Below are 22,122 nucleotides of genomic sequence, written 5' to 3'. Positions count from 1 at the left end.
GGGCAGAAGCATGGACCATGACAACAGAAGATGAAGCGGCTCTGAGAGTGTTCGAGAGAAAAGTTCTTCGAAAGATTTATGGACCTCTACGCGTTGGCGATGGCGAGTACCGAAGAAGATTTAATGATGAGCTGTACGAGCTATACGCAGATATCCACATAGTCCAGCGAATTATAATGAATCGGCTGCGCTGGCTAGGCCATGTTATGCGAATGAAAGATGATGCTCCGGCCAAGAAAGTGTTTCTATCGGAACCCGTCTATGGAAGCAGAGGTAGAGGGCGGCTCCCACTACGTTGGAAGGACCAGGTGGAAAACGATTTAAAATCCCTTGGTGTGGCCAATTGGCGCCGGTTGGCGGAGCGAAGGAGCGACTGACGCGCCTTGTTGGACAGCCATAACCGTTTAGACGGTTAAGCGCAAATTAAGTAAGTAAGTTAAGAAGGGCGTTATTCAAAAGTTTTCTGAGGTATGTCGTTTTCCAAACGGCATCCGAGATAGGGTGATAATCTACTCAGCAGTCGTTATATGGATGAGTTGCTGTTCGTTTGACTTAATTGTTGTTGTTTTTTTTTTTTAATTTTCCATTTATGATGTTTGACCACAATAATGAAATGTACGTTACACTGTATAATGTGCATGTGTTCTGTTTCATTGTATTTGTAGTAGATTCTTGCCTAAAAACATAATTATATCAAAAATTTATTAAGCATACAAGTTTTTGATTCCCGTGAGCTCTTAAGCGTCTCACTTTCAATTTCAATACTCTACTTCCTGTTCGATCTAATACAAATTTATATTGTAAAGGGATTTTCAATGTGGTCTCGTTTTTTATTAGATATATACCATCATTTTGCTGCCACAATTATTTCTTATGTCTGATTTTATAATAAGCAATATGATCGCTGCAAAGTTTCAATATTTACCAATTCGAATTGAAACCCCCTTTATTTGATTTGCGATTGATAAGAAAATAATCAGAAATCTATTAGCAACTAGTTGTTAATTTTTATGTCATAGAAAGTTGTTAAAATCTGATGAGTAATTTTTATTTATGAACATTGCGCAAGCTGGCTTTCATATTATTACTTAAGCAAATATAATGTTATAGTGCTCCTTTCTCTAAGGAGAACGGTACTTTCTTTTACAGTTATTTGGGGTCAATACATATTTCATTAGCTACATAAGCTTTCAAAGTCATGGCTGATAAGTGATATGGCGAATATATTTTATTGCTTCTCAGAGATTAATTCTATGGTTCCAATTACTGAGATCATCCCGCCTTTAATGTATTCTCTGAGCTCTTGTTGAATATAAAAAATTTCACATCGAGCTTAAGTAATAATTAAAAACCTTTGCTGTTGTTTGAATTGAAATAGAAAGGAACCATTCTTCGGGCAATTGCCATTATGCACCTTTATAATTTTTCCTACAAATTGAGGGCATGGAACCTGTATGTTTTATGCCGCCTCCGAAAGGCATCTGTAAGCAGATGAATTTTCGCTGAGAAGCTTTTATGATAGAAATACACTTGGAGTGTTCGCAAACCACTGCCGAGTTAGCGGCGACCCCGCTTTAAAAAAATTTCCTGCAGTTGAACAAAATATCTCTAAAGATTTTGATGTTTCTTATATATCTTGTCAATATAACATTATTATTAATAAAAGCTGTTGAGCTCATGAATTCTTGAAAAAATTGTAGTTTTAGTATTGCAATCTTAAATTTAAGTTGAATTCACCATCATCATTACTTGGCGCGTAAACGCCTAAGTAATTTTGGCCGTTTCGTAAGAAGTCACGCTAGCTACCCCTGTTTTGCTTGGAGTGCTAAGGAACCTAGGCTCTGTGAGGGTGTCCCCCCTTCCTCTTATTTCAAAGTACAGTGTCAAATTACTTTCTTAACTGGAGCGCCATTCGCATATCATGACCTACCCAGCGAAGCTTTTGTTGCACGTTGTACTATATACATATTTGCTTAAAACTCATACAGCTCATTACTTTACCTCCTTCAATACTTGCCATCGGCATCACGCACAGGATCAATGTTTCTGCCGAGAACTTTTCTCTTGAATATTCTAAGAGCCACCTCATCTCCCCTCAACAACGTCCATGTTTTTGAGCCATACATCAGAAATTATTTCCGACAATAGTGGGGCTTCCATGGCGCAAATGCGTCTATTTTTTTTTTTTTTTTATGACAGCGTTTACCACGTGAGTTCAACTGAAGAGTTGAGAACTATCTTTTCTCAGCTTAAAAATCAGCATTTTTTGTTTTGGGAAAAAGATCTCATTTTTGTTGAGAACTATAGTTGTCAAGTCGGGCCACTTTTCAGAAAAAGCGCTTGAGCTTTGATAACTAGTTTAGTTCTCACCTTTAGCTCTAGTGTGACTCAAGCTTAGAAGTTTATTGGGTTATCGGGTGTTGAGAATAGTCCAATAAATAGGGTTAAACCGACTCTCATCAGTACACGAATTTGGCGGAGGAGAAAGGGAAGATCAGATGGAGGCTATGCACAAGTTATCGTGGAGCAGGAATAACAAATCGCCTAGGCAGTTAAATGCTTAGAAACATAGCTTCTCAATTTGAATTATTAGCATCATCTTCGTGAACTGAATTTATAAGAAAGAAGTTTCAACTTAATTAGACAAATTCGTTTTCATATCAGAGTTATAACCAGCGCGTACGGCATGGAAATACACAGAGGGCAACACTTCCTATAGTTTTTGTTCGGGACGGTGTTAAATATAGCTGGAAATTCCAATTGATTTGCGTGGAAATCGAAGGGCGAGGAGGTGCCGAATCCCGTAGTCTTTCGATAGGTGAAGAGGTTGTTATAAAAAAGTGGCTAGTCTAATTAAAACTTTCCCTAACTTTTATTCAAATATCAATTTTTTTTTTATTATATATATATGTATATAAGATGGTGGTTTTTACGTAAATGCAATTTTTACCGTACTTACTCAGCTGGCGCTCTAATCCAAAGTGGGCGAGAGCTGGATGATCGCAGTAGGCCAAGCCCATCAGCCAAAGCTGGCAAAGGGACTCGAAAACGAGAACTCGAAAGGTATACAGATATAATACCAGTATCGAATATCAGGTGCCCGCTTTCCACAACGACATCTGCAAGTCACAATGTGGTGCATTAGGGTGCTGGCCTAAATAGTATTTCTCAGTGTTCTTGATGTTAGTACAATAATATCTGTAACCTAAACAAAAAGTTTTTGCTAAAAGTGATACTTCAGAAGCCATTAATATTTATTTGTAAATTAAATTATATTCCACCCTACTGAGTAGATATTCTATCAGATAAGAAACTCACTCTTTATATTCACAGTGTATCGAAGCTGGGTTCATGAGAGTCTTAAATACAATCCACTGCTTGTCTCATTGCTTGGATTTCATGCTTAAACTTTTTGATGCTTGATAACAAAAAAATTCTCAGTCTTCTCACTTTAAACTCGTAAAATGTATTGAAACATTGAGAGTGAAAACCAAACAAGCGGCTTATGTTTGATTACCGGCAACAGTTTCAAATTTGATGCTTTCATCAACAGAACAGCTTCAAAGAAACGCGCTCTGAATTCTAGAATAAGCCAGAGTTTGGATTGAAATATACATTGAACAAGAAATAAAAAAAAACTTTCATAAAATATTAAAAGTGAAAGCGAAAATATAAAAAATTTAGTAACTGAAAATAACAACAACAAAAAGTTCACTGTGTTTTTCATGATTTTTTTAAGGTTGCGCATATAAAACAATTCAGTGAGTGTTGGTGCAGCGATAAGCGAGGAGAATTAATACGGGACCTATAAAGTCACTGAGAATCAAAAAATAGCTCGTGAAAATTGTGCACAAATTTCTTATACGAAAATCGGTACAGTAATCATAATCTAATTTAACTCAATAAATCAAATCGCCTTTTACGATGCGTTATAATAATCTTAATCTATCGATTGGCCTAACAATTGCGGCATGCCTTCTTGCGACCACGTATGCCATATCCAGCACATGGGGCAATATTTCCAATTCGGCACAGTTGTTGTATGTGGAGAATGTGTTCAATGCTTCGTCGCCTGAAAAATATGCGAATCATGAAATTAAATTTCCCAAAAATGTAAGAAGTCATGTGAAGATATGAAGATACAAATTTATTTAACAGTTGTTGGGTTGTAAGCTGCGATAAAAGTATGGATTATAGATTAATTCAACGAGGTGGAGTATAGAGGAATGCTATGTAATGAAATGTAAAGTATTTTGTTTTTTTTTTTTTCTGAAGCTTAACAACTTCTTCACAGGAAACGAATTTCTTTGCTTGATATTTACTTATAACTCTGTAGTAGCCGTAATAAAGCTATAGAAACACTGGGAGAAATAAGCTTAAACAGCGTGTAAAAGTGTGTTATAGTGTAAGTAATCCCTGGAAAGAATCGGGATAGGGAGAAGCATACATATGTACATATATATTGGGTCCAAGGCATATGGGAATGAGAAAGCGGATATGCTAGCTAAAAAGGGCACATTCCTCGAAGCTTATCGAGTACACGTCCCAACTAGATTGGACAGATTAAGAGAAGCGATCGAACAAGCGGACAAGGTATGGACCCAAGCGCGAGGCTGTACATTTTCAAAGATCATGTGTAGATCTTACACCTTAGTCTAACAAAGTTACTCTTATCAATAAAAAGGAAGGACTGCAAACTCACGACGGTATTCTGACTAAGCACTGCCTTCTGGTGGAATATGTCTTTGAATAAGGCGTGTTCAATGAAAGCAGAAGTAGAAACTGCGGGTTGGAGTAGGAAACGATCGAATATGTTTTGTGCTCGTGCCTTGCGCTTGTCATGCTAAGACTCCAGCTTTAAATGATACAGCTATCAGATCTAGAAGCAGCAAGTAGAATAGGTCCTAGAAAGCTACTAGTATTTTTTAAGAGACCGAATTTATTTTATAACGTAGGTCCTGGTTTTCAAGAGTCTGGTAGTTAAAAAAAATTCTGGTAACAATATGGACTAAGCTATTCCATAAAATTTATGCGCCAGTAGATTCCGCCCTTCTGCAGAACGGCATTAATAATTTTGTTGATTGGTGCCGGATCAGTAATCTATAGCAAAATTAAAAAAAATGCTGTCATATGTCATCTTCTAGGAAGCTCTATTTACTCTTCCCTCCACATTTTGGGCGGTCAGTTGCCGTAATGAACATGTATGTCGATTTGAGGTCGTTTTTTTTACCAATTTATCTTTACCCACACTCTTTCCCAAGACTTGTTAATCTTGATAATCTTGTTTTCTTCTATGGATACGCAAAAGACTTTAAGGATCCTTATACCAGAAAAGTTGTATTTATTTCTTTGGTACGCTCTAGACTAGGCTTCCATTATTTGGAGTGCTTCATACAACTGTCACTCAATCAGAATAGAAGGGGTTCAAACCACATATGTCCTAAATCTGGGTTTTCTCAATTTTGATGATACAAAACGCAAGCTTATCAATCTGGGATGTCTTGAGTGGTTGCAACATGGAGGTACGCTGTGAAGCCTGAATTAACTGCAAATTTTTCAGCGCAAAATTTCTTTCGTTTCGCGAAACATGTTAAAGAGAAACAAACATACAGAGCGACAAATTTCTTCGATAAGCTCTTTCCTCGCAAATAAGCTGCGACCTTTTACAGAAAATTGGATGCGTTACTGCGATCGAAATACTCGTCATCCCGCCATATGAGTCTCGAGTACTTATAAAGTTTTGGTATCGAATGTCGAAAGTATCGATATGGTATCGTATCGAAATTCGTGTCCATAGTACATCCCATTACTTCAAATTCCCATCACTCCAATTGTTGTTTTTCTTAAGAATGCGTCATCTGAGTTGCACGCTTTCATTTTTATTGAACCGAATATAGTAATCGGTGTACATATATTTATCTCTGTTATTACATTGCATACCGGAAACGTTTTGCTAATGTCGGTTGTTTGATAAGCTTTTCTTCGAAATGGCGACAGCAGCCACTCTTTAGTTAGATGTATTGCAGATTTTGCACTCGCAATTCAAAAATTATTTCATACATATATTTTATATTTGTAAATATGTACGTAGTATTGTTCTTTCGGTTGCAAAATTTTAATCAAACGAAAAAGTATAAAAAAATGTAAACCTTCAAAGCAAGCAATGTTGGTTTAAATTGCCGACATTGATTAAGTAAAAGCCTTACGCAATTTTACGCAAATATTACTTGTGATTATCACTCAAACTGAGTCCGACATCGTGAATCAAAAAAAAAATCATTGTAGTCAAATGAAAATGATTCCCACCTCCAAATACGCCTGAGCTGTGTAAAATTATCAAATTTTTTAAATCATCAACTGATTAGTTTCCCGTTATTCCATACAAGTTTTATATTATTATTGGTAATAATAACGCTAAAACAATTTTTTTCCAACTCATAAACGCGCACTTACAACCCAGCAATTTTTAGAATATTATTGAGTTTTCTATATAATTCGTGGAAATGTAAAACAATTTTTGCCAATATACAGGGCATTGGAAATGGACGCATTATTACGGGGATACGCGCCTTGGATCAGGTGACAAATGGCACTGGAGGACATGCGACTATTTATTCGGGAGGGCCAGGCTTTAATAATGTCACCATCAAATTGCAGTCACAATATAATTATGGACTTATTTTCCGTGTGGAAATTTACGGAAAATAATAATTTATTTATTGGAAATAACTTTAAATAGATGTTATTACTTTACATGTTAAATCTTTAATTAAAAAGTAACTTAAATTTTACTTACTTTGTAGTTTTTACTAAGAAATTGTAAAACAACAGATTGATAACACAAAATATCATGCAGAGATCAAAGAAGCACATTAATTATACTTTGATTGGATAACAGTTGGTTGTACAGGTATAAAGGAATCGAGATAGATATAGACTTCCATATATCAAAATCATCAGTATCGAAAAAAAATTTGATTGAGCCATGTCCGTCCGTCCGTCTGCCCGTCTGCCCGTTAACACGATAACTTCAGTAAATATTGAGATATCTTCACCAAATTTGGTACACGAGCATATCTAGACCCAGAATAGATTGGTATTGAAAATGAGCGAAATCGGGTTATAACCACGCCCACTTTTATATATATAACACTAGAAGACCCGGCAGACGTTGTCCTGCCCTAAATTTGGCCAATCTGCATACATTTTAATAAGTTTTTTCCGTCTGACTCTGCCCTCTCCCCCCCCCCCCCCCCTCTTCACTTTTTCCTAATCCTTTTATTCACTCCTCCCTTCGTCTTTTTCGCTTCATCTATCTAAATTAAAAGATTTTTAAAAGGGTCGTGGACGAATAAAATAAGCTATATCTTTGCAAAAAAGAAGTTTCTATCAATGGTATTTCATTTCGCAAGTGGATTTATAACAATAAATAGGAAAAACTTCAAATTTTTAAAAATGGGCGTGGCACCGCCCCTTTTATGACTATGTTTCGGGAGCCATAACTCGAAGAAAAATTTACATAATATAACAAAATTGGGTACACATATTTTCCTTATAGCAGGAAATATTCGTAGAAAAGTGGCCGGGATCGGTTAAAGACTTTTATATAAAAGATTTTTAAAAGGGACGTAGACGAAAATAATAAGCTATATCTTAGCAAAAAGAGCTTTGTATCAATAGAATTTTACTTTCTAAATTGAATTATAACATTAAATTTGAAAACACTATAATTTTTGAAGATGGGTGTGGCACCGCCCCTTTTATGACTAAGCAATTTTCTATGTTTCGGGAGCCATAAATCGAAGAAAAATTAACGGATCGTAATGCAATTGTTACACATATAGCAGAAAATATTTCTAGTAAAAATGGACGGGATCGGTTAAAGAACACGGCAACTTAGATATAAAACAAGTTGAAAAGGGTCGTATAAATACGTATATAGACGTATTTCAATTATCAAGTTTTTTGTAAGAGGAAATGGGGAAACATTTTTCTTTTAAACGGGCGGTGCCACGTGTTATGTAGAAAAGTAATTTATCTGAAATGAAATATACAATTGAAGCTCACGCTGAGTACACCCGAAATTAGACACCTTTACTTGTTTATACTTTTTTTATTTTATAAATTTGTAAGTATGATGATAACAAACGTATGTGTGTTGCGTTGAAAAAACCTACACTATTTCGGACCACTTTGCTGTATCCATGGACATAATTCAGTGAGTAGAGGTTCAATCCCCAATAAAAGCAAAGCTTTGACCCTTTTCAATTAAGAACTCAGAACGGTTGCTTTTACGAAACAAGGAATAAGGGAATAATATTAGCATATGAGAAGATTGTACGAAATTATTCATGTTTAACTAAATATATCGTGAAATGATTGCTTTTCTTTTTCGAAGAGAAGAAACCCGTACATGATTGTCGCAGAAAAGGAAAAATATCTGTTAATTCTTTGTTCTCTTAATTTAGACTATAATTTTAATTAAAGAGTTTGTTGAACGTAAACCGGAGCAAACCGTTGATCTCTTCTTAACCGATGATTCGCTAATATGACAAAGGGAATCTTTTGCAAATCGCCGGTATATTCACACATAAATATTGTTGTTCCGATAATACCTTGTACTCGATGCCTGTACTCATATAAAAGGATCGATAATAGTAATCGATACTAAAATAAGTATCGTGTCAAATTACCCAATACTTATTCGTATCGTACTGATTAAAAAGCTTAGTAAAACTTATGAAAATTAATCCATAACTTATTAAAGCAGCTCACTCAAACTCGCAATTGCTTCATAACCATTGAAACCTAGCGAATGAAACAATTTTTAAAATAAGTTTGTAAGATTTACACGGCTTACGAGCTTTTTCAATGATTTGCAAGCGTTCATGACTTGCTCTGAATAAAACTATTGGATTATAGTGAACGTAAAATAAAATTTTAGTAAAGACTTTGCCAAATTTTAGTGCATTGGTTAGCTTACTCATATTTTAAGAATCCTGAATATATGTTAACTTCTGGATTCTTAACCCTAAATACGCGTGTTTAGATACTCCACTAAAATAGTAGGTGGCATTTCTTTACGAGAAGGGCTTAAGCTCAAAGTAAACGAACTGATTGTACCTTAACAGTGCGTATTAAGAACTGGTTTATCTACTATCCACCAGATCTTTACGATACGCCAAATCCAATTTATGAGCGGAATGCAATATTATTTTTGAAGCATTTTTAAGATACAATTTAGCGGAATTTTCAGTGAAAAATTTACAAACATACAGGCGGAATTATTTACCCTCGTACTCAAAACCTGAAAACGTACTTGCACGTGGTAATCCACTACGTAAATACTCGGTATTTGAACAAAGTACTCGATCATGTACTCGTGTCGGAACAACACTATACATAAACAAGAAAGAAAGTCGTATTACAACCAAAAAATTGACAAGCATTCCGACTATTCTTTTCCAAATGTAAACAGTGAGTCCACACACACTTGTTGTTGTTGTTGTGGACTCAATCCGCAAAAAACTGGGCGAATTACAGGATTCGCTTCATGATGTCAACAATTTTCAAATTACGAGCAATCAAAAAAACTGAATATGAAAATATTACACAATGAATTATTGAACCTATTAATAAGTTCATTAGCAGTTCACGGAATTACGATTAACGTTTCATCACTGAAACATCTGCTATGTAGAGGTTTTAGCTATTAAGCTGTGAATGCTATGCTGTCAATTATTCTTCCAGTCAAGCAGCAATAAAAGCTCTGAACTTAACTGTACTGTAAGCAGCGAGGTGCCACATACTACATCGGGAAATAAAATAACCTTTCACATGCGTACTAGGCTGACTCTAGCTGCTGTCGGCCGTTTAGTGCATTGTTACGTCCAGCACATGTTTAATTAGGTATAGCAGGTGGTTTAACAGAACACTGACCAATCTGAGTGCGCGTCTCGCTAGGAGTTTTGTTTTTCTATACTAATAGCTTCGGGTATTGGACTCTGAGAACGGGGTTCGCCTGAAATTCATCTGCTTAAAACTTTGACAACTCTATGCGGATGAGGCTGAAGGCCTGTTTATGCTCATATGGTTCAAACCGCTGAATTGTTGTGTGCTGCATCCCCCAGTAGTGCTTGCGGAGATATCCCCTTATATCCTGGGAGGCAGGGCCCCGTTAATTAATTTTCCGTTAGGATGCCCAGGCTTCCGAGTATTTAGCAGAAACTGTTTTTTCAGTAATTCGCATCTCTCCTTTATTAGGACTTATCCCGTCTGAGTACATGACGTTCTAGTGACAAAAAAAGAAATCCCGCGGAATTTCTGAGTGGTGGTGTTATGTCACGCTTTCAGTTTCTTCCAGTGTGTTTCTTTTAAGCTCAGCGACCATTTCGGAAAGGCGTGCAATTTAGGTGGAATTGAGGATGAATGTTCAATGAAATGCATTATCTAACGCCATTCCCAGCTCATTCTATATATATGGCATAATTTTATCGCTGAGCTGGCGCTTTATTATGTAACTCGATTCGAAAGAAATTTTGTTTGGAAAAAACAACCTTTGAAGAGAAAATGTAAAAAAAAAACAATTTCTCAAAATCATAACACCAATGGTAATTTCCACTGGTTATTTCCTTCGAAATGGTTTTGGTTTAAGTATTTTTGGAAAAACACAATGCTTAAATTTGGTTTAACATTATAATATATTTAATATATAAATATCACAAAAGATTTTAATAAGCTGCTTAGGTTTAAAAGCAAGCCACTTCGCAACTCAAAAAAAAAAAAAAAAAAAAAATCGGTTATATCCACTTAGTGTCCATAAATCTCGATCGTGTAGTTCAGACCATGATTACGATCCGATTTGATATGCAGTGTAGCATTACGGAAACCGGGACCACCATTACGAAGCTGTACATAACCGCCATCCTTGCGTTTATGATCAATAGCACTGACCTGACTAATGAGGTAGGGGTTGTATGACTTCTGCGGAGAAGCAAATTTGATTAAATACAATTTTTAATATTTATAAACATAATTAATATAATTGCTTAAACACATTTTTTGGGTTACATAGAACTCACTTTTCCGGGGAACTCAACATCGACGGTGGTGACTTGCCACAAACTGGACTTTTTTATAACCTGCGTTCTAAAAAGCAGGCGATCGTAATAGCCACGTTGTCCCCAGGTGCTGTTAGTGGCCAAGCTAGTAGCGACTAGCGCTGACACAACGGCAAAGGTAATGAGAGCGATTGTTGTATGGATCCTCATTTTTTAAATGATTTATTATAATTTTTTAATTGCTTACTGCACTTAATACCGTTTCAACTGCTACGGAGTAACTGTTGGTCATAATGTGGATGACAGTATCTTATATAGGTGATTTCATAGTTACAGTTAAAATAATTAAAACCTACATGACCGAAAGTAGGGATGTTGCGGATATTGGCATTCAGAAATGCGGAAGTTCTGAAAATAAGTGCTAACTAAAATAATTAAAAAACGAGCCCGAATTCGGAAATTTTGTAGTCGACTTTTAAGTAATTTCTACATAACCTAGAGATCTTCATCTTTAAAGATAGCTTATATCCCTTATAAAATGCAATATTTTGATAAAAAAAATTCCTCTAGATCGGACAGTGATCGAGATTTTTAGAGATCTTTAGAAAATCCAGATCGGACATGGATAAGTTTGCGATCGATTTTTAAATAACTTCTAATTGAGCTAGAAACTTGAAACCTTACACTTAGTTCAAGAAATGCAGCGAAAGGAAAAAACGTCCGCCAGATGGCGCAGTGCAATTTCAACAATAGCCGTGTTTTTTTTTTTACACGCGTATACGTTTCGTTTGCGCGTGAAAAAAACGCCTATCCTCGTTTAGATAATGCTTAGGAGACCTATCTAGCGGCTGTGGTTAAACAACTAGCTACAGCAACAGGGTGTAGCGAAAAGCGGAGACACAACACACATAGAATTACTGTATAGGGTGAAACAAAGACACATATTTCAGTTACATCGGAGTATAATGCGTATTCATATTTAGTAGGACAAAATTTATGCGCAGCAATTTCAGAGGTGTATTTAAATTTTGTCGCTTAGCAGTCCATATCAAGTTTAAGCGTAAACGGATATACGCGTGTTAAAAAAACGGCTAATGGCTATTGTAAACTGCTTATCAGAACACAAACTATAAAGGTAGGGATTTTTTAACTTAAGTTCAGTAATTGTGCTAAACAAATTTTATATGTAAGTATGCCAATAACAAAGCTTTGCCTTGTGGTAAATTGGAAAATATCTCAATACGTGTGCCACGCTCCCCTCAATCTAGTATTGTGCCGAATTATTACTTTGTTTAAAGAAATTCCAGGTAACGCAACCCATCTAGAATTTGAAAAAAACCTAAAGCAGACTAAAATGTAGTAAAAAAGGAAGAGATCAGCTAGAAATTTTTCGTCACAGTGAGAGCTATTTCAATACACCCAAAATACTTGGCCGAATCCGAAGAAAAAGTGAATGATTGTAACACTATACCAAGGCTAGGCCAAGCACAATATGGCACACATTTCATAAATTCTTTTCCAGATCTGCCCTGCTCTACGCTATATGAAGCACTTCTTGAAAACAACAACCTTCGTAACGTCCCTAATACGTACATATGTACATACGATAACACATTTATTTAATCAGGTGTTATCTTAAGTGACTCTACACGTTATTTTGCACATTCAAGAGGATGAGTAGTCATCCATTCGAAATGTTTTACAGTTTAATCAACTGTATTTCAAGTGTTTATTATTTTATTTTCCTACTAATTTTTAACTTAAAATTTTTTAACCCTTTCGCTTCCACTGAAACCATATGTCCTATATTTATTTAAAATATTTTGCTTATTTATGAAAACTTCTATCTGAATTGCTTATTACAAATTCTTTTTTTCGTTAATCCCCCAAACCATATTTGCTCTGTTATGTCTAAGTTTATAATAATAAAAAAATATTATGCCCATCTATTAAGTTGTTATTGTTTAACATATAACTAGGAAACTGTGTCCCAGGATAATTAAAATACTTCTTGATTTTTAAAGCTCATTTCAAAAATAGATTTCAAAAAACTAATAGAAGAGTGGAAGTAAAACTCCGGCCCGATAGTGTTAAATTTTCGGAAATTAAGCTATTTTTCTTTTGACATTTTCATTCGGAATAAACCTAGCTGTTTAAACAGCAGGTAAAGTTTACCGTAGTTTTAGCTTTCTACTTTCGCCGTTTGAATAAAAAAAATATAAAATTGGTGCTTTTAAGCTCAAGTTAACAAAGCTGTTGTATTTACGGAGAAAGAAACTATTTCAATTTCACTGAAATAACATTGAAGAGTATTTTCGATTGTTCTAGATCAGTGGTTTTCAAACTGTAGGTCGCGACCCCAGGGTGGGTAGCGATATAGTCAAATATCTGCACGAAATTCGTTTTGGTTGAACTAAAGAATTTTTTTTGTAGTTATAAAAGTACATGCTTATATTTCCATTAGAAAACTAAATAGGTAAATAAAAACTATATGTATTACTTTCATATATTAATGAAAACCATAGCATTGCTTATTTTTGAGTAAATTGGATATATACTCAGCTCCCGAGAAGCTAGCTGGTGAAGAAGTGAAACTCATAAACATGTCCTAGTAACCATCCCCGTTTGAAAGCTTTATAATTTTTCTCTAATATCAATAACAAAAACAATTGTATAAAGCAATATAAGCATGTCTCGCTAATTAAATAATAAGATAATAATATTGATATAATAGTGAACAGAGGAAGCATTGCTATTAAGCACTGCTAAAAATCCAATGTTACTAAGCTCTTGAAAGCACACCTATAAGTATTCCAAACAATTAGGAATAAAAACATATACAATTAGTATGCTCCTAATAGTGTATAGAGGAATAGCAACAAAAAAGCAATACATAGTGACCAATTGCAAAGTGTGCAGCGACGCATTCATATGGCTGAGTGGATAAAGGCTTTACGCTAGTATGAAGTCTATAATATTTTTTAAGTATTGATCGATTTTCAACGAATTGACAAACTCTTACAACCAAATGTTTAAATTTGCACACCAGTCAGCTGAATATTTACTATTGCTATAATGACCATAAACCTCAACTTTATTTTATTCCATGAACACCATTTGAATTGAAGAAGAAGTGAAACATCAGGGTAGCCTCGATCACCGTCTGTTAGCGTTACATAACCTCCGTCATTGCGTTGATGATCGATAACAAGCACCTCGGTAATGTAGTAGGGATTGAAGGGGTACTTTTTTTTTGTAATAAAAATATGTAAGAAAATTAAGTATCCAACGAAATCAAAGCAATATAATTTTGTACTCAGATAAAACCAATATTTTGTTATATTCTTTTTCATCCCCGTTTAAAAGAGGAACAAATGTTTTTTTTAGAAAAATGCTAGTTATTGTTTAAAACATTTATAATATACTAACATTTACTCTATAAATTATTTCATTAATTTTTGTACATTACCATCAATTTTCACTCTGATTAAACCCGACTCTAAATAAAGCTTTTCTTGGCAGAAATACACTCGGAGTGCATGCCAAATACTGCCGAGGAGCGACCCCGCTTAAAAAAATTTCTTCTAACTGAATTCCAATTTTTATGTTGCTTTGCTCGGGGCTTAAACCCAGGATCTTCGGTTTGGTAGGCGGAGCACATACTAGAAATAGCACGAATTGCATACAATTTCTACGTTTAATTTTTTTGAGATTTTACAGTTCTTGCAATTCAAATACTCGCTACAAACTTTTTCCACATTTGCAAAACTAAGCGAATCACCCTTAAATGTATGCAAAATGGGGGTATGGGGTAATAATTTTATTGCCGGAGAGCGTCTTTCATTCACCTAATAATTTAAATTCGCCTTTCATTATTTATTAAATCTCAATTTTGTATTTTATTTTATTGAGTCTCACGTTAACGATGTTCTGATTTACAGTACAGGTGGAAGAGGTGGATTTATGAAGGCGATAAAAAACTAAAAATGTTAACAGTCAACACCTGAAGCTTAGTTTCTAGGTCTGAAGTAATCGTACACCATGAATTCCTGGTTTTTGTCGTACCTAAAGTTGATTGTTCTCATTTCCTCATGAATATTACCGATAAAATAAATGCACCCATCTATCTCATTTTTTTTTACAGATTTGTCCCCTTCCGTTGATGGACAAAAAATCTATTTAATATTATTAATAATCATCGCTAGGTGACGTAGGAGGGTACTGCATTCGAGTGAAGCTTATATGCCTTTAATTTAGACCTGCATTCAATAGCTCAATTGTGCTCTCATTGCGAATTCGAAATGGCAAGCCCTTTGAATTTTTGGAGACCCATGATTTAGAACTCTTTTAAAACCTTTAATTTGACATCAGATAATTTAAGCAGTGATAGGCAAACCAATGATTATATTTCTATTATGAGAAGACTCCTTGCAAATACTCACCTGTTGGGTACTGTTGTTCCGGTCCGATAAAAAAAAGCAAACTGCACTGGCAAATGAACAATAGGCACAAAAAGCTTTATATTCCGTATAACGATCACAACTAAGACTAAAATATTTGCACAGCCTAGTACGTATTAGCCAGTCTTGTGCATATACAAGCCCGAAGTTTGATTACTTTCTACATGCATGCAAAATATTTGCGTTATATCTTTTAACTAATATATTATCTTATTAATGCCAAAACATTTAGTGGAATTTTATACAAATTTTTATTCTGAATTATTTTTAATTGCCAAGATTATTATCATGTGTAAGCATATACGAATAAGAACGCAATGTAGAATACGACCGTTCGGTTAAACAACATTTATTCAACTAGACCAATATTACAATAGACATAGAACTTATACATAAGGAGAATGAATATAATAGAGAATGCAATTTGGATTGAGAATAATGGTACAATAAAGTAGGAACAGAAGGTTACCATGTGTTTACAAACTCTGTCACAACCTAAATGCTATATGTTAAGAACATGTAGATACCTACAAAAAATTTTTAATTTTTACAATATGTCAATTAAGTAGCTTTCTCACAAAATTTAAGCTTTAATCCTTTACAAAATTTATTGTGTTTATCTTTAGTTAGACATTTTGTAAATATATCTGCAATATTTTCCGAAGACGGTTTATATTCGATGTCTATCTCGTTGCTAATATATTTTTCACGTATGTAATGAATTCTGATATCTATGTGTTTACTGCGTTTATGCGCAATAGGATTTTTTACTAAAAATTGTGCACCCTGATTGTCGCAAAAAATTTTAGTAGAACCGTTAACATAGGTATCAAAGCTCATTTCCTTAAGTAAATTTCGGTGAAACGAAATCTCTTTAACGCCTTGACAGATAGCTATATATTCTGCTTCCATGGAACTCAGGGAAACAACATTTTGCTTCTCGGATTCCCAGGCGATGGGAGCATCTGCAAAAAATACAACAAAGCTGCTATACGACATACGATCTGTCTTCTCAGATCCCCAGTCCGCATCTGTAAAACACAGCAAACTTTCATTAGTAGATAAGTAAGTCAACATACCCTTTTTGTTTGACTTGAGGTATCGCAAAACATGTTTAGCAGCAATTAAGTGCTCTTTGTGAGTATGCGCGTTAAATTGCGCTAGGCCGTGATATAAAAGCCAAGTAAATTAGGCCTCCAATCAGCGACTGATAGCTTTTAACATCAATTAATTCACAGTCATTTCCTTCACATTTTTCCAAAATCGTACCACTGGCGAATGGCGTTAAAGCTGGATTGCATTCGCTCATATTCCAACGTTGGAATAACTCATGCGTATATCGATTTTGATGAATGGTGATTTCCCCGCGCAAACCCTCTCGCTCTGCCTCCATGCCTTAATAAAACTTCAATGGACCTCTGTAAACTGCTTCCACTTGTGCGACTAATTTGTTTACTATTTCGCACATCGTTGACTTAGATGAACACGCCAGTAATATGTCGTCAACATAAAGTGTAATAATGTTTATTTCGTATTTACTTCTCATTATATATACACAGGTATCGGTTTAACAACGAGTAAAACCAATGCCTGTTAGAATGGAATTTATTTTGCTATTCCAATCTCTGCCAGCCTGCTTCAACCCGTACAATGATTTTTTCAGCTTACATATGTACTTTGTGTGGATACTTATCGTTCACGAACATTTCCGGCTGCCGCATAAAAACATCTTCCAACAGATCTCCATTATGGTATGATGCCACGATGTCAATATGATTAACTAATAATTTATGTTGAACTGCTAGCGCCAAAATTAATCGAATTGTAGAGTGTCTCGCTACCGGTGCGTAAGTATCAGAAAAATCTTCATTTTGCCTTTGACCACAACCTTGAGCGACCAAGCGTGTTTTGCGCTTTTCCATAGTTCCATCAGCATTGAAAAAACCCATTTACAGCCGATGATGTTTTTTCCATGCGGACGATCAACTAGTTCCCAGGTTTTATTTCTAATAAGTGTGTTGATTTCTGTATTCATTGCTGCCCGCCACTCATTTGCATTATCTGGCTGCAAAGCATCAGTTACCGATATGGGATTCTCGCAAATGCTGCTTAACGACTCGGTTGGCTTCTCGATTATATACTTTTTACTCGGTCTTCCAGGCTTTCCCGTTCGCATTAACTGCGGTCTACCTCTTCTTCGCTTACCAGCAACAACTTCCACCGCTTCGTCAGCAGAGTATTCGAGCTCTCCGCCTTCCCCATCATTTGTAACAAACCTATTGCCACCTGTGTTTGTATTGCTTGCGTTTGGTTCGTTGCCATTAGCATCTGCTGCGGCATCCATTGTTTACTATATAGTTTGGCAACTTAAACAGAGGTTATGTTGCGAATAGAGTGGAAGGCAGTGGACTAGGCAGTCGAATGTCATAAAATGAAGGAATGGTGTTCGGAGTTTTTTCAAAATTAAAAAAAAAATTGATAAAAGCTTTAATAAAAATAAAACTACTGTTTTAATAACAAGAAAAACGCCTTATATATTCTATGTACATAAATTTGTAAAGATTATCTCACTTTAAAATTTGAGTTAAATAATCTAAAGTTTTGTTTTGAAACTGAGTCGAGAACTGTTCGTGTGAATGTGCGAATTTTCACCGATCAGCTGTTAGTTGCGCTACTTGGTAAAATTTACAATGGCGGCATCATTCGCTGCTTCATTGCCTACAGCCGCGCTTTTCTGTTGGCTCTCTCGTCTAAAATCATTGTTTGTATAGTCGCTGCCTACACATGTGTTAGGGATTTCGTATGAATAAAATTTGTATTCATCTTCGCGTGACCGCTCTTCAGCATGAAGTTCTCCAAAAGAATTTTCAAAGAAAATAACGTCACGCGAAATTTCTATAGTTTTTGTTGTTTTATTGTACAACCTGTAGCCCTTTACATTATCAGCGTACCCAACAAATTCTAATTTGCTTCCTTTTATTTACTGCGCTGCTTAGCTAAAGCAACAGCTTCGCGGCCAAACGTCTTAAAATATGTAACGGACGGTTTCCTACCAAACCAACGCTCAAACGGTGTTTGATTTTTTTAGTACTTTGGTACAGGAACGATTTCTTATATACGTAGCGCTACTTACTGCCTCTGACCATAAATTTTGTGCAAGATGAGCGTCCTCTAACATGCATCGCGCCATCTCTACGAGAGTTCTGTTTTCTCTCTCCGCTATTCCATTTTGCTGTGGGGTATAGCATACAGTTCATTGTTGTACAATTCCAATACGCTTGAAAAAGTCTTTGAAATCAGAATTTACATATTCCAGTCCATTATCGGTCCTCAGACATTTTAATTTCATACCCGTTTGCTTCTATACTCGTGTCATAAAATCTACGAAAGCTGAAAACGCTTGTGATTTTTGCCGCAAAAATTTAGTTTCTGTATATCTCGAATAATCATCGATAAAAGTGATGAAGTATTTGGAGCCACCATGAGAGCAAATCCGCATTGAACCACAAATGTCACTATGCACGACTTCAAGAACTGATTAACTATGTACACTATTATAGTGCCTAAAAGGTTTGGTACTAATTTTACAAATCGCACAAGTCATACAATTAAAGTTATTTGCTTTTTGTATGCTCAATACCCGCACCATGTTATGATTTCCTAATTTGCACAAATCTCGGACGTTCAAGTGTCCGTACCTCCGATGCCATAAATTTATATCGTTGTTGTTTTCTACACTAGTACTCAAAAGTTTGTTACTCTCTTTTAAGGGGAATTCGCATAAAATATTCCATCAACCATTTTAGCAGAAAAAAGTGATTTATTGTTCGTTTTTACAAGTGCTGCATTTTTAAAGAACTGTACCGTATGACCATTGCTAATTATTTTATTCACTGATAAAAAATTAAAATGCAAACTCGGCACATACAACACATCAAACAGAGTGATATTACAGTTATGTGATTTAATAATCACATTACCAATGCCAACTGCGTTTACACCTTCGCCCGATGCCAGAACCACATTCTGTGTACATCTCGTCATCGAAGAGAAAATGCTCTCGTCTCGACACATATGCGACAATGCGCCGCTATCTAGTATCCATGTATTCTGATCTAAGCAATACCGATCTGAAAGGCTTAGCAATGCTGGTGTGCTTTTTCCTCTTGATTTGCAGTCCGCCCGAATGTGGCCTCTCTTACCACATGCATAACACCTCAGATTTCTCTTCGCTGACATATCTCTTTTTTCGCTTTGGACCGACTTAAAATTATGTTTTCCGCCATGTTCGCCCTGCTTTGTCTTCGCTGCAAATATACTTTCACGGTTTATTTCTTTCCGCTCCTCGCGGCGCTGTTCTTCCTCAAGTATTTTCACCTTCAAATGTTCTAGCTTTGGTAGCGTGTATCTGCTTTCCATGGCAACAATAAAACTGTCCATATCATCCGGCAGACTACAAAGAAGAAGAATGGTGAGCAAATCTTCTGGCACCTTTACTCCAATGTTTTCTAAATCATCCGCTAGAGTGCAAAACTCATTTATTTGGTCAGAACATTTTTCACCATGCTTAAATCGATATCGCATTCGTTTTTTGAATATATTTGCTTTACGCGAAGGCCCACTTGCCTTGTATAGGTCCCTCAATTTCAACCAAGCACCATTTGCTGTTGCGCAATTTTTGATGTGGATAAGTTCCGATGCTTTGACACACAAAGTTATCATCGCCAACGCTTTTTGGTCACTTTTTAACCATGCCGCCTTAACTTCAGCCGATGCTGCTGAAGGGCATGTCTTATCCACAGCTTCCCAATAATCCTGCGTTATTAGCAGACTTTTCATGCTAACACACCACGATGCGCAATTATCGCCATTTAATTTTTCGATTTGCGCGAATGTACTACTCATTTTTAATGCCGATTTTGAGACAAGCATATACATAGAACTTATACATAAGGAGAATGAATATAATAGAGAATGCACTCTGGGTTGAGAATAATGGTACAATAAAGTAGGAACAGAAGGTTACCATGTGTCTACATCATGTATTTTTTTTTTTTGTTGCCTAACTTGGAGGAGAGGGTGGGAGGCCTCGACGGCACTTTACGCATATAAAAGAATGCTAGGGTGTGATTTATCGCACTCCCTTTATCATTTGGTATTTACAGCGATCCCTCGTACACTGCCCGGATAGAATCTTCACAGGAACGATATCCTATCTTTCAAGTTGGATCAAATTGCACACGGTGTGCAAATTTAATTCAAATCGCTTAAACAGTTTAGGAGTACATCGCGGACAAGCAACGTGACACGAAATTTATGTATATATGTATATTAAGATTTTTAGCTCGGTTACCAGGAAAGGGTGGTATTTTCGTTTTTTCTAACTATTAATTATAATGAGTTATTTATATATCGTTTTTGTGCTGGTCTCAATTCATTAAAAATATGGTTATGGCATTTTCCCCCAAATAGTCACATGGTCAAACGGAAGTTTCTTAAATGGGCACTACCCTATTTGAACAACTTTGCTTCCCATTGCCGCGTCGCGTAGTGCTGCTGCCACTCGGTATTAATTGCTCCACAAGAATACATGAAAAAAATTATTTTCTGCGTAGTGTGGTACCTCTGAGTGTGTCATTATTTTGTTTGTTTGTAGTTTGAAGTTGCTTCCATTCATTTATTTGAATGAAATACTACCTTGGCCCGGCTTACTTAGAAGCTATAACGCCATAACTAATTCTCATTTTGTGAAATCTTTCAGAAGTTTGATGTCTTTAGATTGCTGTACAGTTGCTCCACCAACACACAGGTAATACACTAAGGCCAGAACCATGTGCGCAGGTCTCTGCGTAATTGAGGCTACTATATATTTAGATACATTCCGATTTAATGGTTTACTCCAAGTAACATAAATTTTTCAGTTTTTCAAATGTTTCCAATTCTTTTTTTTTTGTCATTTCGATTCCCGCACTATCCGCCATTTTATTCTCAACCACATGAATAGCGTCCTTTTATAGCACGCGGTTGAGTTGTGGGGAAAACGAACTCGACGCGACGACGTTTCAAAACGAAGTGAGTGTGTCATTAGCCGTGAGCTTCGCTCAGCTGAGTATAATTACACATACGCCTAAAGCCCGATGAAGATACTTACATATATGTATGACAGCAATGACTAAACTAGAGCAAGGTAAAGAAGCTATCTTAGGTTTTATCTAATAAAAAAAGGTCGAACATTTATGGGAAAGTCCAAACTGTTTGGTAACGATTAACAAAGACATTGGCGTTCATTGAATATCGTCAAATTTATTGTAAAGGGAAATAAAGGTTATCAAAGCAACAAGAAGCAAATTTATAGATAAGATACAACGAAGTTATTAAGATAAATTTGGAATCTTCAAAATATCTTTTTATAAAACATTTCAAGGTCTCGAATTGCATAACAAAAATTCCAAAACTACTCTGCTGTACAACATCGAACATACATAGAAAATGCGTTACAATGGGAAAATACACGAAAAATGGGTTACTGGGTCGCATTGATAAAGTACAATCAAATTATGGCCAATGTTTCCACCAACTTAGTTTGTGCAACTTTTGACAAA

At 35.7% G+C, this 22,122-nt stretch overlaps 2 protein-coding genes across 10 annotated transcripts in view; one reads left to right on the top strand and one right to left on the bottom strand.

Moving 5' to 3' along the window:
• Window positions 1–22,122, top strand: part of Wnt5 (Wnt oncogene analog 5) — a 638,708-nt gene that overhangs the window by 324,591 nt on the left and 291,995 nt on the right. The window lies entirely within an intron of this gene.
• On the bottom strand, window positions 10,682–11,359 carry LOC137247196 (probable salivary secreted peptide). Its single transcript, XM_067778297.1, has 2 exons — window positions 11,082–11,359; window positions 10,682–10,983 (listed from the first exon to the last, which is right to left on the bottom strand). The coding sequence occupies exons 1-2, from the start codon at window positions 11,268–11,270 to the stop codon at window positions 10,810–10,812; spliced, it is 363 nt and encodes a 120-aa protein (XP_067634398.1). The 5' UTR covers window positions 11,271–11,359; the 3' UTR covers window positions 10,682–10,809.

The sequence above is a fragment of the Eurosta solidaginis genome, chromosome 3 (assembly GCF_040869045.1).
Source record: "Eurosta solidaginis isolate ZX-2024a chromosome 3, ASM4086904v1, whole genome shotgun sequence".
Lineage (NCBI taxonomy): Eukaryota > Metazoa > Arthropoda > Insecta > Diptera > Tephritidae > Eurosta > Eurosta solidaginis.
Note: the sequence above shows the minus strand (reverse complement) of the source record. Positions and strands in the feature narration are given on the sequence as shown.

Bases quoted from the DNA above. Each gene is read 5' to 3' on its own strand.
- LOC137247196 (XM_067778297.1), bottom strand. From the start codon at position 11,270: ATGAGGATCCATACAACAATCGCTCTCATTACCTTTGCCGTTGTGTCA. The intron at 10,984-11,081 runs GTGAGTTCTATG...GCTTCTCCGCAG, and splicing joins ATGTTGAGTTCCCCGGAAAA to AAGTCATACAACCCCTACCT.